At 45.1% G+C, this 16,623-nt stretch overlaps 2 protein-coding genes across 6 annotated transcripts in view; one reads left to right on the forward strand and one right to left on the reverse strand.

Annotated features, from left to right (window-relative positions):
* The window catches only part of eag (ether a go-go), a 54,513-nt gene extending 43,851 nt beyond the window's left edge, over positions 1-10,662 (forward strand). For 2 of the 4 annotated variants that reach the window (NM_001042810.3, NM_001201663.2), the window contains exons 15-18: positions 531-783; positions 1,086-1,501; positions 2,788-3,075; positions 4,708-10,662. In NM_001042810.3, coding sequence (NP_001036275.1) covers positions 531-783; positions 1,086-1,501; positions 2,788-3,075; positions 4,708-5,931 — 2,181 coding nt within the window. In that variant the 3' untranslated portion in view covers positions 5,932-10,662. Of the gene's footprint in view, positions 1-530; positions 784-1,085; positions 1,502-2,784; positions 3,076-4,707 lie in introns of all 4 variants that reach the window. The other 2 variants (NM_001272629.1, NM_078603.4) reach the window with 2 other exon arrangements.
* A 147-nt stretch (positions 10,663-10,809) lies between these two features.
* Positions 10,810-16,623, reverse strand: part of hiw (highwire) — a 53,293-nt gene continuing 47,479 nt past the window's right edge. Inside the window, exons 17-23 of one of the 2 annotated variants that reach the window (NM_001298329.1) lie at positions 16,082-16,563; positions 14,705-16,006; positions 13,290-14,648; positions 12,847-13,188; positions 12,316-12,780; positions 12,062-12,255; positions 10,810-11,994 (exon numbers count right to left, since the gene is read on the reverse strand). In NM_001298329.1, coding sequence (NP_001285258.1) covers positions 11,505-11,994; positions 12,062-12,255; positions 12,316-12,780; positions 12,847-13,188; positions 13,290-14,648; positions 14,705-16,006; positions 16,082-16,563 — 4,634 coding nt within the window. In that variant the 3' untranslated portion in view covers positions 10,810-11,504. The remainder of the gene's footprint in view (positions 11,995-12,061; positions 12,256-12,315; positions 12,781-12,846; positions 13,189-13,289; positions 14,649-14,704; positions 16,007-16,081; positions 16,564-16,623) is intronic. The other variant, NM_078604.4, reaches the window with a different exon arrangement.

A 16,623-nucleotide genomic window follows, 5' to 3' on the forward strand; every position in this document is an offset into this window, starting at 1 on the left:
TAGTTTACAACCGGTCTAAACCGTATAAACTGACCTTTATAACTATCTCGTTGACTGTAGTTTGTGCCGCAATTAAGATACCACCAAATCCCCGTCCTTGATACCCAAAATAAACTAGTGTTGTTACTTTTCCCTGAAAATTGGAAATAGCAATTAATATCACTCATAATACCACACACACACACAAACAGTCACAGACGCAAACACTAAAAAGGAAACAGGAAACACTCACACTGACACACTCGATCAATGTTGTATGTGTATTAGTGTATGTCTGCGTGTGTGTGCGTGTCCCGTTAGCCACTAGAGCTGAAGAATTCCACCCAGAGGATCAACAACTAATCTGGGTGGAAAACCTCCGTGGTGGTCCGCAATTTTTAAGTGTCCATACAGAAAGAGGTTTTTTAAATGAACCCTTTAAGTCGATAATCCAATTACACCAATCAATCTCGATCGCAATCGCTTCTATTCGATTAGTATCGAAACGAAGCCTATCGAACCGCCACTCGCAACTCGTTCACAATTCGCAGGTACTAAACTATTGTCCGAAAGATATGAAGGCTGACATATGTGTTCATCTAAATCGCAAAGTATTTAACGAGCATCCGGCATTTCGTCTGGCCTCGGATGGTTGTCTCCGGGCATTGGCGATGCACTTCATGATGTCGCACTCGGCGCCGGGGGATCTGCTCTATCACACCGGCGAGAGCATCGATAGCCTATGCTTCATCGTCACCGGCAGCCTAGAGGTGATACAGGACGACGAGGTTGTGGCAATATTGGGTGAGTTACGCGGTCTAGGCACTCGATTCGATATCCCCTACTTCCCCACAGCAAAAACCGCAAAACTATCTACGCCGATTGTTTCGATTATTTCGATAACGGAAGGCAGTGCAAGGGGAGGTAACAGGTAAAATGACTTGTCACATATAACTTTAAATTATGTTTTAAAGGTTATAATTTAAAGAAATATTGTATCTGTTATATGTTTTAAGAAAGTGACAAGAGACAATCGATATAGATCGGCAATAGATCTGCGGCCCTTTATCGAACCATACTCCACACTGAGATCACTTTCTTTACAGGCAAGGGCGACGTCTTCGGCGATCAATTCTGGAAGGACTCGGCCGTTGGCCAGAGTGCGGCCAATGTGCGTGCTCTGACCTATTGTGATTTGCATGCCATCAAACGTGATAAATTGCTCGAAGTCCTCGATTTCTATTCGGCATTTGCGAATAGCTTTGCACGCAATCTGGTGCTCACCTACAATCTCAGACATCGACTGATTTTTCGCAAGGTGGCCGATGTGAAGCGCGAAAAAGAATTGGCCGAACGGCGTAAGAACGAGCCGCAATTGCCCCAGAATCAGGACCATCTCGTCCGGAAGATCTTCTCCAAATTTCGTCGCACTCCGCAGGTCCAAGCGGGCAGTAAGGAGCTCGTCGGCGGTTCCGGCCAAAGTGATGTCGAGAAGGGTGACGGCGAGGTGGAGCGAACTAAGGTGAGTCCTTGGGATTGAAGTATCCCTCGCTCTTTCTCTCTCTGTCTCGAACTCTCTCTCTCTCTCTCTCTATGTTGCTGTGCATTCTGCTTTCTGTGTTATGTGTTCCATTTTCTGTGTTTCGTTGCTGTTATTTAATGTTCCATTTTCATGTTTTGTTGTTGTGTTCATTGGGTAGTTTAATATGCGGTTTACTCATAACCTCTTGGCTTGTGCGATAAAAGGGACGATCTTAGCTTCTAACAACCGGCTAAGATCAGTGTGGTACAGAACATTTTGTAAATACATATATTGATATTTAAAATTACATAAAACCTTATTGTTTCAGTATGTTCAATGTATGCTTCATAGATAAATACAAATTTTTAACATTGATAATGACAGAAATGTACCACCATATCGCACAACCACAGGAGTAATAATCTTATGTTGCTGTTAAAAGTCTTTGTTCCTTTTCGTTTGGCTTAAATTCACCACGGTGCGAACCCGTTCCGTTGCCATTCGTTTCCGCCGCATTCTTCACAGTTAACCGAACTAACGTTTCTTTCGAAGCCTCAGCCTCACTATCCACCAATCACAGCTCCAGCCAGAGTCCAAGCCCCCAGGCGAACTGAAACACCCGGGCACTGAAACACGACCGGTGGGGCAACTGTTTGCCATTTACCGTTAACTGTTAACTGTTTACAGTAGTTCATAACCGTTGTATTGCTTAACTAATGTTGTTTACTATTGAAGCGATAAACTGTTTACAAAAGTGACTTATGCTCGTTGTATGTCTTTCTTTGTCTCTGTCTTTCTTTAACATGCTTACGCATAATGCATATAACTGTTCACAATTCACCATGAAACCACCAAATCTACCACCCATGTTCACCACCCACGAAAACACCCAACACGTACACAATTGTATTTTTCACTTTGTACATATCATATTCTGCCTTGATTATTTACGTTTTATGTTGTGAATTTGGCTAAATTACAACAATTGATATGAAATTAAACAAAATTACTAACGGAAAATTCTGTATTATTACCCTCACACCCGAATCGAAATTTTCCCATTTCCTGCAACCCCTTAAACCGCTTCTAAAAACACCACCCAAATTCCCCCACACTATCTCTTTCTTTTCTCTTTCTCCCCCAAAAATTTGTTGATCGCCAAACGCCTGATATGATATGATACGATATAATGCTTGCTCGGTAAAATGCTCGATAATGCCCCCCTTGCCAAAAAAAAATTAATCGAATAAATCGACAACCAAAAATGCAACAACATATACAAGAAGCTACCAGCCAAACTGACACTGACCGAGGACGCTCGCATCCTTAGCACCGCCGCGGCGCCCTCGCCATCGCCATCCCCATCGCCCTCATCGGGTCCACCATCTGCGCGCAGTACACGGGCCAGCAAGTGGGGACGCCTCCTGGGCAGTTCAAGCGTCGATTCAGCTAGCGACACCAGCGCCAAGGTAGCCGTCTCGAGAAGTTTGAGCGCCCGCGAAAGCCTCCGAGAGAGCACCGCCCAAGCGCGGCAGAGTAGTACTTCGAGTAGCAATGGTGGACAAGGCAACAAAGTAATTATGCGCTTTAACAATCGGATCTGGGATCTGAGTAGCCGCTATACGGTATCCAGAGACCGCGATCTGGCATTCAGCAAGAAACGAAACATACACTCAGAGACACAGGGTCACACAAGAAAGCATTCGAATTATATAATGATTCAGCGAATCAAAACAACTAAATTTGTAATTTGATATAATAGCTTGATTCCAGTGAGACTACGGTAAAAATATGCCTAAAATTCTGTAAAGCTTTAAAGCATAGAAAATGATATCTAAACGTATACGTAATTTTTTGTTATGTATGATGCTGTATGGTGATTATCCTGAATTGTAAATCGTTGAAATCAAGCTAACTTTTACAAACTACGTTTAAAAGCCTGCCTTCAATCTTAGAAGCACTAAATAACAACTAAATCTGAAATAATTTTTTTTTATTTGTTTCATATATTTAAATTAAATACCATTGGATGAGTTCTGAAATCCAGTAATTAATGATATCCAATTAAAAACGGGCATTTAAACGTAGTAACATTCACATAACAAGTATACCAAAACAGACATGTCGAGGAATAATGCTAAAATGCATGTTTGTTGGGGCTTTTCGAATTTAATGATAACTCTGTCTCTCCTTTTTTTTGCCTTTCGTTTGCTCTTCTCACTTCCGGTTACGTAATCGATATCGATGCGGTTACTCAATCATTTTACGTTCATTTTCTCAATTATCATTTTGTATTTCTCCATTTTGAAAATTGTGCAATCGAATTGAATAGCATTTACAATTAAGCAAAGTAAGTGTACGAACAATTAGTTTGTTTAACCGCTATTTTAGTTGGCTGTAATGTAACACTCTGGCACACAAAACACTGTTATCGGTTCGACAATCGATAGGCAAATGGGCGGGCAAATGGCAATCGTAATAATCGTTATAATTGTAATAATGTTCATCAGTCCATAGATTTATTGTGCACTGTGCGTAAATATTGTACTTAAGCGCTTTAAAGTCCATTCGATTATAGATATATAAATACGATTGAACCGTTATAACGCCCGCCCATTGCAGTAACTTATGCCCCTGCACCACGCCCACCGCCCTTCAAGAAATACACCCAGCAAACTGCCTTTAGATTGTTTTTACTGCAATGATCCCGAACCAAATTGATATATTTTTTCGATCTCTTTCGTTTATTGTTGACTTTTCTCTCTGTCTCGCAACTAAACTAAACTCGAAATTGAAATAAAAACATTGCCTGCCTTGCTACAACAATTAAAAATTGATTCCGAATTGGAAAAAACAACAACTGCAACTCGAAAAATGAATTGGATCAATATACAATGCACTGCACTCTGCCAATCTGCAATAAAACTACAATCCTGCAACGAAATAAATGCCTCAACAATCAATCAATCAATTAATGAACCAACCAACAAACCAACCAACCAAATCAATCAACAATGAAACCACAAAACTAATAACCCGAAAACGAAACCAAAAAACCAACTCAAACACAATTTTTCTCACTTTTCTCCCCTGCCGAACCGAACAAAAAACATGCAACATGCAACAACCCGCCACCCCGCCTGTCTATCCCGCATTTGCATCCGCATCTCCGCATCGCCCATTGTTCCATTAAACGTCACCTCCAGGTTTTTCCCAAGGCGCCCAAGCTGCAAGCTAGCCAGGCCACCCTTGCCCGCCAGGACACCATCGACGAGGGTGGCGAGGTGGACTCCTCGCCGCCAAGTCGCGACAGTCGCGTGGTCATCGAGGGTGCAGCCGTCTCCTCGGCCACCGTGGGACCATCGCCGCCAGTGGCTACCACATCCTCGGCGGCGGCGGGAGCTGGAGTATCTGGAGGACCAGGAAGTGGAGGCACTGTTGTGGCCATTGTCACCAAAGCGGATCGCAATCTGGCCTTGGAGCGAGAGCGACAAATCGAAATGGCCAGCTCGAGGGCCACCACATCGGATACGTACGATACCGGGCTGCGCGAGACGCCGCCCACGCTGGCGCAGCGCGATCTCATCGCCACCGTGCTGGACATGAAGGTGGATGTGCGGCTGGAGCTGCAGCGCATGCAGCAGCGGATTGGCCGCATTGAGGATCTGCTGGGCGAGCTGGTCAAGCGGCTGGCACCCGGTGCCGGTAGCGGTGGCAACGCTCCGGATAACAGCAGTGGCCAGACCACGCCCGGCGACGAGATTTGCGCGGGCTGCGGCGCGGGCGGCGGCGGCACACCCACAACACAGGCTCCCCCAACATCTGCGGTAACCAGCCCAGTGGACACTGTGATAACCATTTCATCGCCAGGAGCATCAGGATCGGGTTCGGGAACGGGAGCGGGAGCGGGATCAGCAGTAGCTGGCGCTGGTGGCGCTGGTCTGCTAAATCCGGGCGCCACAGTTGTGTCGAGCGCGGGAGGCAACGGCCTGGGGCCACTGATGCTCAAGAAGCGACGCTCGAAGAGCAGGAAAGCACCGGCGCCTCCTAAGCAGACACTCGCCTCGACGGCCGGCACCGCGACCGCAGCTCCAGCGGGCGTTGCCGGATCTGGTATGACGTCATCGGCGCCAGCGTCAGCAGACCAGCAGCAGCAACATCAATCGACGGCAGATCAATCGCCCACAACGCCTGGAGCGGAACTGCTGCATCTTCGGCTGCTCGAGGAGGACTTTACGGCGGCCCAACTACCATCGACATCGTCTGGCGGCGCTGGAGGTGGTGGAGGATCCGGGTCTGGTGCCACGCCCACAACACCGCCACCGACCACAGCGGGGGGCAGTGGAAGCGGCACGCCCACCAGCACCACAGCCACGACCACGCCCACAGGCAGCGGTACAGCAACGCGCGGCAAGCTGGACTTCCTGTAGCCCACGACGATCGGGAAGGAGCGAAGAGGAGAGGGGGACGCCTCCAGCCAGGAGCAATAATACAAAAATTGGGGGAAGTAGGGGCCCAGCCACGCCCACTCGCAAGCCTACGCCTACGCTTAGTTAGTCTATATACTTAAGATACAGCTGTAACCTCAACTCGACACTGAAACTAGCTCATCTATCTCAAACACTTTGAAAGTCCACTGCAACGTATTTATCCGAAGATAACGAAAGGCTTTTCGCAAAAAAATAGTTTGAAAGAGGTTTTGAAAATCCGATTTTTAAAAGTTCAAACCTCGTGTACAGAGAGAAACATTTAAATACTCATAATATGGAACACAATCGATTTAGGATTGCAATTAATTGAAGATAATGAATTGATATTTAATTTGAAGGTTAGAAAACATGAATATCATTTATTTACATTTGAGTAGTATTCAAATACTTTTTTCGTAGTACCTATAAGCTCTCTGGTGATACTCTTAATACCTGTATATTACCAACAATTAATTTATGATATTTTTTAAAGGCAAACGATTGTTACTAAGTTTTGTTTCATTGAACCATTTGTTAAACTTAGATAGGAAAAACATGCTGTAGTGGAGTTTTGGATGAAAATCTTGTATTTTTTTTTTGCATAGATGTCGGCCTAGTGCTATCCCTCTCTCTCTCTCTCACAAACACACATACACAAACACACACACTCTGAATGGACGTGCTCGATATTCAAAACTCTATAATCGTTACATGATTTTGATTACGGTAGCGTTAGCGTTAGCCATAATGATAACGATTACGATTAAGGCAAGCATATTGCTTACGAATTTGCTACATTTACTGCAATTATTTACCTTTTTATGTATACACATATATACAAACGTTGTAAAGGACACACAGTCAGAAACACACTCACATTTATATATATGTATATATATATAAATATACATAGCTGTATGTATATATGGATAATTTTGTGATAACTGCTGAAGGAGGCAAAGAACCAGAGGAAAAAGCTTACAGACCGAAACAATGCCCGTGAATTGTACATAGCCTGAAACTAAAACCTAACTAGAAGAGGATCCAACAGGGATGCAACCCCACACACACACACACACACACACTCACACACAGATACCAAGCTAACGAACAAAGTGTAAATAGGAATATATATATATATATATATGGATATAACCCGTCCTAACTAACTAAACTAACTAACTTAACGAAACTCGGCTTGAGCACTCCGGCACTCGCACTCGCTTGGCTCCCTATATTGTAGGCTTATAGACTCGAAAACGATAACGAAAACTCAACTCAACCAAATAGTTAACTCAGCAACCGTTAAAGCTTAAGTAAAACCAAAAAGGACAGCAGACATGTGGCCGCTAAACGAAACGACAATCGACAGATCTAAGAAAATAAAAACGAAAAAAATACTAAGATCCAAAAAGAAAATGACGGAAATAGCATTATTTGTAGTTACAAGCAAGGATCAAATATTATTTCATCGGGCATTGTAAATACTTGGATTTAAGCTTAGCAAAATATGTTACCACACGCCACTCACCAACACTAACAAAAAAAAAAAGCAAAACCTACACACATATTTTGTGATAAAAACATTAGATAAAGCAAAAGTTTAGACAAAAAGAATTAACCTAGATATTTGTTTATGCTGGCATTTGATAGGCTTGCACTTGGCATATAGTTTATACCGGAATAATACGAAAAAATACTCTTCGGATGATGATATATAGTACGGTTAAGTAGAGGATTGAGGAGAATAAGGATTATACAATTATCCTGGGCAGTTTATAGGCAAGGTTTCATTACGTTTAAGTCGCCAGAGACATAGCATCCATCAGTTGGAGTCCACTTGAATCTCGTTCGGTTACCGTTTTGATTACCTAGTTGGCATTTAACAATTGCTATTCGATATTTGATACTTATGATACCTAGCGTAGAGTGAGGGCAGAACCGGAATACCCGATTACTTACATACATACGAACTGTCTTCCCTGTATAGTTGGTGGTGTTAGGAGGGGTGGGGGGGACTGCAGAAGCGGAGTTCTGGGTTCTGTCCGCGAAAGTTACTTAGTTCTAGTTGTAGATTTTTTTCAATTCCCATTCCCAAAAGGGCGACAGCCCCTCCCCGTTTAACCAAATCAAACCAAAAAGCAATTCAAGTGGTATTAAATCCGAGTAAACAACACTCGCCGCTCACTTACTCACTCACTCACCCAGTCAGAAAGTCAGGTCAGGTCAGTCAGTAACTCACACCCACTCCTTTTGCATATACGTATTTCCAATACTCAACAATGAATCAAAAGTTAATGGATAGCGAAGAATAAACGTTTGTTGCATATGTTTAGGCCTTAAGTTCTAGTTGAAAGTTTAAATGATGTAGCGGGCTCACTGTAAATAGGTTTTTTTAATAACTATAAATCAAATATACCTAAACATAAATACATATATATTAAAAAAAAAAAAAACTAATTAATTACCAATAATTAGGCATCAAACCAACTGAGTAATGAAAGCTAAGACGCACTAGGCAGAAATTGGGAAATGATAAGACGCAGGTTTACCGATAGTGCTCATATGATGATACGATAGCACTGATACGATAGCAGCTTAGTACTCGTTCTGGTTCTCGACTCCGTATTGTTTGATCCTTCCTCACGCCAATCTCTGTCTCTCTCTCTCTCTCACTCTCTTATGTCTGTCTCTCGCTTTCACTCCCATCCTTTGCATACTTTTCGGGTGTTTTAGACCCTACTACACAGAGCCTTATAAATATAACCTAATGTAACTAAACCAACTCAAGCAGCATTCAGCAAACTAACAACTCAGACCTAATACTGAACCTAGCATTAGCATTAAAAGAGAACGAAAACGTGAAACTAAAAATGGTGCAATTACAATTTTTAGATCAAGCTGAGCGAGCAATTTAGTCGAAATTTATATTGAACAATTTATGGGAGAAGAAAGCTTGTGGATTTATATATGCGAAACTCATGTACATATATACACCCAGACAGGATAAATGTTAGGTAACTGAAGAATAAGAACCCCCACTTATAATCCCAGATAAAAAAAACTTATGATGATCTGCCCTTTAATTTGGCCAATAAAACGCCTGTTTCAGTCTGATATCTATACAGATCGCCAGAGGATAGGCTACTGAAGGTCGGTTCGGAATGGGGTTTGGGTTTGGGTCCGGGTTCGGGTCCGCCTGCTGGGATATTTTCTGAGCGGCGCCAAAGAAACTGATTAACCATATTAATATTATTATAGATATGTACATGTATATATGTGTACCTCTAGTTACACCTAGAAAAATAACGACGACAACCTATCAAAATTAAGCTTTTATACGCCAGAATTTTTTTCTAAACAACTAAAAAAAACAAAACGAAAGTAAACTAAACAAACTTAAAGAAACACTCAAGAATATACACAATTAATGCAAGCCAGAGAAGAGAGCATAATTAACACACAACACTCAATTAACGAATACCGTTTACAAAAAGCCCCAAGTGAAAACTAAATTAATTTAAATATACATTATACAATGATAGAAAAAGCCTTAACCAAGTAAACACGCGCCTCATTTTCGTTTTTCCATTTATTACGTAAGTCCCACAGCAATGCTAAAAAGGAAAAATTAACAAATACAACTACGGCTAAAAGAAACATCCTAAATATACCGAATATACCAAACAAAAATATTTAGCATTATGCTCTAGAATTTAGACGAAAAGAACCAAAATTTTACAACAACAAAACGAAAGAAGAACAAACGCGATCAAGCAATGTTAAACATTTTCCACCAATTTGAGAAGCATAGTTGCTAAAATACCAAAAAAAAAAAACAAAAAATAAATACCTAAAAAGAGAAACCGAAACTTATTTCGTACACGCGCCCTTTGTTTTTAAAATCGAAAAGCTGCCTATTTATATATTTACAAACAAACAAACGAAACTAATTGAAATGAAATAAACATGTAAGAGAATTACCGTTTAACTACAAATTAAACAAGCCACTAAAATACTACATAAATCAATTGCAACATTCCATGTAATAAGAAAATACCAAAAATAATACAAGCATGTAAAAATAGTTTGAAATCAATTGAGTTTTGGTTCAACGCGCCGAAAACTTAGATACATCGAGCTACGGCTTGGCTGAGCAGATTTACAGTTATATACATACATACACCCACATAAGTATATATATATACACGTGCATATACTCCAATATATGTACATATAGGTAGTTTATACCATTTAAAGCTTGCTAAGACTCGTCGTCCTTGGGCCACTGTTTAAACGCCAGGAGACAAGCTGCGAAATCGATAAAAGAAACAGAAACAGAAACCGAAAAAGTTGTAACATTTATTTGAGAATCGCTGGATTAAAGCCTAAAGTTAATGTGTATAGTTACTTGATTATTGCCGCATTCGAACTACACTGACACACACCAACACCAGAATCAGAATCAGACAGGCTATAAGCCCATATTTCTGGGTCTAAACAGGATCGAACGAAAATAAGGGAACTCAATACTAAGAACGCGGCGAAGCAAAGAATTATGTTTCCGAACCGCAAAAGGCGCAGAACAGATGCTATGACACAATAAATGAAAAGAAACAAAGAAAAGAGAAATACATACATAAATGTTTTTAAAAAATACCATTCAATCTTATGATTTTCTCAATGGGTGGGAAAAAGAATATCCAGATCGTAAGTATGATCAGCCACTATAAAATTAAAATACAAAAAATATCTATTGATTCCTAACTATCAAGTTTTTTTTTCAATATACTTACTAGTTACGATTTTTCATTAAAAAAAAAATACAATATAAGATAACAACAATAGAATTATACATTCAGAAATGATTTTTATTGCATTCTTCCGTTCGTCGCATTCATAAAATATAATAATTAAGTTATTTGCAAAATTAATAAATATAGCATAATGTGCTTTTGTTGGAGTGAGTTTGTGGAGAAGGAAAAGGAGGGTGAGGGACGATAGAAGGTGGTCACGGAGGTCGGGGAGCAGGACTATTATGTACACACTTCTCGTGCTCTCTCCCGCACTCGCTCTCTCTCGCTTGCACTCGGTCGCTCGAGTCCGAATTGTACATTAAATAATTAGTGAGAGAGTTTTTGATCTTTAAATGGGAGTTCGATTCGGTTTGATTTCGAGCGTTACAAAATAATATTGCATGGGGTTAAAAATATAATATACGCTATTTGCTATTTGCTAATCTGTAATCCAATATCCATCATCCAAATATCAGCTATTCCAGAAAATGCCTATCCGTTTCCGATGTTCATTTCCTTTCCAATGAGTGATTTAATATCAAATTGAATGAATGTTATATTCATCCATGTTGTGTACTGAGTGTGGGCATTTTTCTTTTTGAGGGATTTAAATCTCTACAAATATGTCCGCGAGTCATCTGACTGGGACCAAACGCTCGGCCACATGTCCGGCGCCAGATCCTCGTCGTCGTCATCATCCTCCGACTCCGGATCATCGCGTTTAATCAATGTGTGTGGCTAAAATGTTTGGGCATTGCGACAGACGCCGCAGCCGAGGGCGAACTCCTCGCCAGTGGGCGGATGCATTACGTGCAGCGGACATTCGTCGCCCAGCAACTGCTTGGCCTTCGGTCCGGCTGGGCACTGGGGCAACTTGACCTTGGGTATATTGGTCAGTCGCTGGAAATCGTCGTGGCAGGTGTCACAGAAGTGTGTGGTTCCAAAGCAGAAGAATACCGCCACCGAGCAGCAGTAGCGGCACTTGTACTCCAAGAAATCGGTGCCATGCTTCGGACACATCTGTGCCCGGGCCACATCCGAGCAACCGCCGCAGACCAGCTCCTCCGGATCGAACTTCTCGCCAATTTCCGCGTCACAGCGCGCCTCGCCGCCGTAGTACGCCTTCTGGCATTTAAAGCACACATAATAGGCATATCGATCCATTGCCAGCTGGGTCATGTTGACGTTTTTGCTGTCCGTGTCTTTTACTACGCCCTCGTATTTGATCCTGGAACAAAGATAAAAATGTGTGAAATCACCAAAAATTTGTAGTTAAAACCATTGCCATCACTTACCGCATGAGAGCTTTGCGTTTGACGTCCTGTTTGAGGCCATTGATCGGCTCCAGGATATCTGAGAGCAGGGGATGCTGGATGTCCGCCTTGCAGATGGGACACAGGGAGAAGCCAAATGTGATGCGTGGTCCGCTCCAGCGCTTCTCCAGAACCGCCTTGCAGCAATGATAGTGGAACACGTGACCGCACTCCAGCTGCAAAAAAGGTTGAGAATAAATGAAATTTCCTGAGACACAAGCTAACATTCCACTTACATGTATTGATGGTGCACAGGACAATGCCTCAACGAAGCATATCATGCACATGTCGTCCGCATCCTGGGTGAGCTTCGGATCCCTCAGCTCCTCGGCCAGCTCGTTTTCGCGCGTATGGCACACATGCTGCAGGCAGGGCAGGCACTTTCGCTCGCCCGTGACTCCTCCACACGCGTGACCACACGGCTTGGTCTTAAGACACGAATTGGCCGCGTACTCCTGGCACTGGGCATCCGCACACACGTTGCCGATCTCCAGCAGTCCAGAGTTGCCGGTTAGGCCGCAGAAGCGACACCTGCCCACCGCCTCCTGGGGACCCGAGATTATCGTGTGACTGCCATCCCGGAACTCCACCATAGCCTTCAGCGTCTTAGAATCAGCCAAGGCTAGCAGCCAAAAGAGCTTCGTTCGGCCACAGGATTCATGCAGTTCCACACGAATGGCCTCCTCCTCCTCCTTGCACACCTGTAGTGCAAAATGAAACAATTTTGTGAGCATAAATCTATGAGATTCCAGAGCATGGCTACTCACCGTTCGCTTGTGGGAGCGGGTCTTGCGGTTCAGATGCAGGAAACGATCACAATCGCCGCAGAGCGATCCGCAGGTCTCGCACTGGATGATGGCCGCTGTTTCACCGTCGTCATGGTTGCTACACAATGGACGCGTGTCGCACAGCTTGGACCACTGACCGGAGGATAGCTTCTCCACGTGGTCGCGCTCCAGCACACACAGACTGGCCAGTGCCAACCACAACGTGGAGGTCTTGGTACAGTGCTCTGGCGAGCGGTAAATCTCCTCCAGGCGAGTTAAATTTAACACGGATTCCGCTATGGCCGCCTTGGTGATTTGTGACCACTTTTCGCTGAGCTTACCCTGTAAAAAAGATAACGAAAATAAATAAATTTGCTAAGATAAGGACATTTTTCAAAGCCTATGAACATAATTAACCATCTTATTGGATATGTATCACTTACGCTGGCCAAATCTCTTATGAGACTGATAATGCTCTCCGCTTGCTTGGTGGAAATGACTCCGTTGAGGAACCAACGCTGGTTAAGGTTACGTTTCGATTCCTTTCTCGGTGGCAAGGCATCGAACTGGAAGGGATCTGTTGTTCCCGGCTCACCGGTGGGTGGTCGTGATCTAAGCTGCTGCACGGAAAGATCTAGGGAACTCCAGAGTCGCACAAAGGCTGGAGTCTTTTCCTGCTGTCCCGCCTTTAAAACAGCTCCTCCGTTGCCCGATGAACTGCCGGATACGCCGCCAGATCCAGATGGACCCGTTGAGGCCACTGTGGTTTTAACCTTCACCTGCAACTGCAGTGACTTGGCGATGACGGCCAGGAATATATCAAGCAGACCCAATCGGCTCATATCAAAATCACTGGCAGACTGATGAGCGATACTATAATCCGCTGGAGGTAATCTTTGTACTCCTAGTAGCTCGGCAAAGCTCTCGGGTGTTATTTCCGGGAGTATCCGGCGTAACAAAGCCGTAACCTGTCGTTGGACACGATCACTTCCGGTGTGCAGGAGTCCCAGGAGATCCCTGAGCAAACCATGTTGCTGAGACAGATACGAACGACCAACTACGCTGCCCGATAGAGCCAGCACCATGCTAAGCATCTCGAAGCAATAGGTATCCGGCGCTCGACTCCTCTCCGGCGTACTCTCACAGCTGGCGGAAGCGGCAAGGGCGGGCGCGGTTTGCTGTTGGGGTGACTGCTTCAGGACGTGCGCCAGGTTGGCCAGCTCCCAATCCTCCTTGGCTCGCTGTGCCTCCTTGCGAATGGCATGGACAATGTGGACGATCACCTGTTTCTGTAGGTGCGATAGTTTGCTACGCGAGAACAGAATGCCGACCATGTGCTCCCTGAGATCCAGCGAATCGGCAAGCAGGGAGGTGCTGGCTGCCCCGCCACTTGGAGGTCCTATGCCCGCCGAGTCCGGTGGCACCAAATCCGAACTAACATTACTGATCAGTTTACCAAACACCTGACCGGTAATCAATCGGAAAACTCTAAGGGTTTCCGCCTCACAAATCTGCTGTTGGATGCGAGACGCATGGCTTAATCGCAGATGAGGCTGGTGCTTGTGATCCGAGGAATCATCCGAGCCCACTGCTCCTCCTATGGGCAGGCCAAGCAACTTGATTTGGCGCACACGAAGCGTGTTCTCCGGCCCATGGAGCTCCAATCGGAAATGCGTGCAGCTGTCATCGCAGATCTTCGCCGAAATCCAGGAGCAGGCCTTTGGATCCACATCCGCTGACTTGATTATATTTGTGTCGCCCAGCGACTGGCCGGCATAAAACACCACGTTGAGTACTTTGTTCTGGAATAACAAAATGGATTAAATCATTGCCCATATAGGAGATCCATTAGACCTACTTGAATATCTCGACTATTGTCGATGTGCACCAAAAGATAGCGACAGGCGTAGTTCAGCTTGGTCAGGGACAACTCGATAATCTTGCACTTGTTGCGATCCTCTTCGTCGCTCTCCCAAAATGTTTCCGTAGAGTTATCCGTCAGGGATTCCGCCATGGCTGGACGCGATGACACTGTGACCTCAAACATTCCAGCCAGATCTGTATAGCAAAGGAGCCGTGCTCCTGCTCCCGACGATCCGCCAGTCGCAACGGAATGTACTTGATTGTGCTCCACATCGCAATCAGGCTTGAGTATCGTTGAAACGGCCATTGCATCGTTCTGCTCATCTGACTTGGATAGTATCTTCGATATGTTTCCAAATACATGCGAGCTATGTAGGAACTGATGATCCGCCTGGCGAAAACGAATGCCAAAGCACTGGATAGCAACCCGTTGCAATGGCGATCCGAGTGGTAAGTGGAGCGTGAGATCCGCCACCGATTGCAAAAACACGTGCAGGGACTGCGTGATTAGATGGGCGAATCTGCCGCTGATCTGGGTATAGGCCACCGGATGTTCCAGCGCTGGCTCGGAGGCCTCCTCGCCCCTTTCCACTGGCTGATGACCACCAGTGGGATTTAGGGAGCTCACAAACCACCACATCAGATCGTGCAAGCAAACACCCTGGGTGACACTGCGCAGGAGCCAGTTAAGGGCTTGCAGGGCGTAAATCCTGCAGGCAGCAATCCTCAAGCTTCTTCGCATGGCTGCCCTCAGGCGGTCCAGTTCGTGTTTTTGAGTGATAAACGCCATGGCGGGACGGGTGAGCAAAAGGTTGCCTCCCCCATTCTGGCCAGCCGACTGGTCTAATCCCAGCGTGCCAGTCGCATGATCCTTGCCGGTTCCCTCGCCGCTAGCTGTCTGCATAACGGAAACGCTGGCCAGCAGTTTTTGCGGCACCAATCGACGCAGATGCTCCGAGGGATAACAAATCAGCAGGGATCCATCACCCTCGCTGGTAGAGTTGTTCCTTCGTCTGTAGACCACCTTCGGTTGGCCGTCCACCGGTGGCGCTTGGTGCTGTTGCAGCTGCAGGTTCATCTGTTGCTGCTGGTGGTGCTGTTGCTGGGGGTGGTGCGGTGGCGGGTGGTTATGCTGGGCCAGCGATGCCCAGCCCTGCCCCATCGAGTAGCTGCGATGGAACTTAGATAGATTGCCACCACCCACTGAGGCGGCGGCCGTTGTACCTGGCGCCAAAGAGCCGGACAGCATATCGTAGTTATTTGGCTCGCAGGACTCGTAGGAGATCTCCGAGAGCGGCTGCGAGCGGGAAAGGTAAGATTTTGTTATTTAGAAAAGGACTAAAAGCTAACACAACAGCTTTCTTATACTCACCCTATCGTAGCCATTGTCATTCGAGTTCGGACCCAAACCAAACATTTCGTATGGCAGGTCCTCGTGCCCAGCCGTGCCCAAGCACTCCAGGCAGGCGAAGCTCTCCGGCGCCAGCCATACGTTCTCCGGTGCCGTCGGTGGGCCACCCACAAAGCTTTTACGAAAAGCTCCGCTACCGACACCTGGACAGAATTTGGAGCCACTTAACCGAGCCATACGGCTGCAACGACTGGTGCTTGGTTTCAGATCGGAGTTACCCAGCTGGTGCTCAATCACCACGGGCATGGCCACCACGGACATTTGCTGTGGAGACCGCTTGGAACTGGAGCTAGTGGCGGCCAGGCTGCCTGCAGCCCCGGATGCTGAACTGGAACTGGAACAGAGCTCCAACAGAAATGTGGCGTTCTCTCGCATCGTTGTGTACACCTCAGCATTGGCTATCAATGTGGTGGATTTCACACCAAACAGATTCAGTTCGTTTCCTGCAAGTTCAGTAAGTATTAGGATTAGAATTTGAATTTACATAGTGCGCATCGGAAGAC

The sequence above is a fragment of the Drosophila melanogaster genome, chromosome X (genome assembly GCF_000001215.4).
Source record: "Drosophila melanogaster chromosome X".
Lineage (NCBI taxonomy): Eukaryota > Metazoa > Arthropoda > Insecta > Diptera > Drosophilidae > Drosophila > Drosophila melanogaster.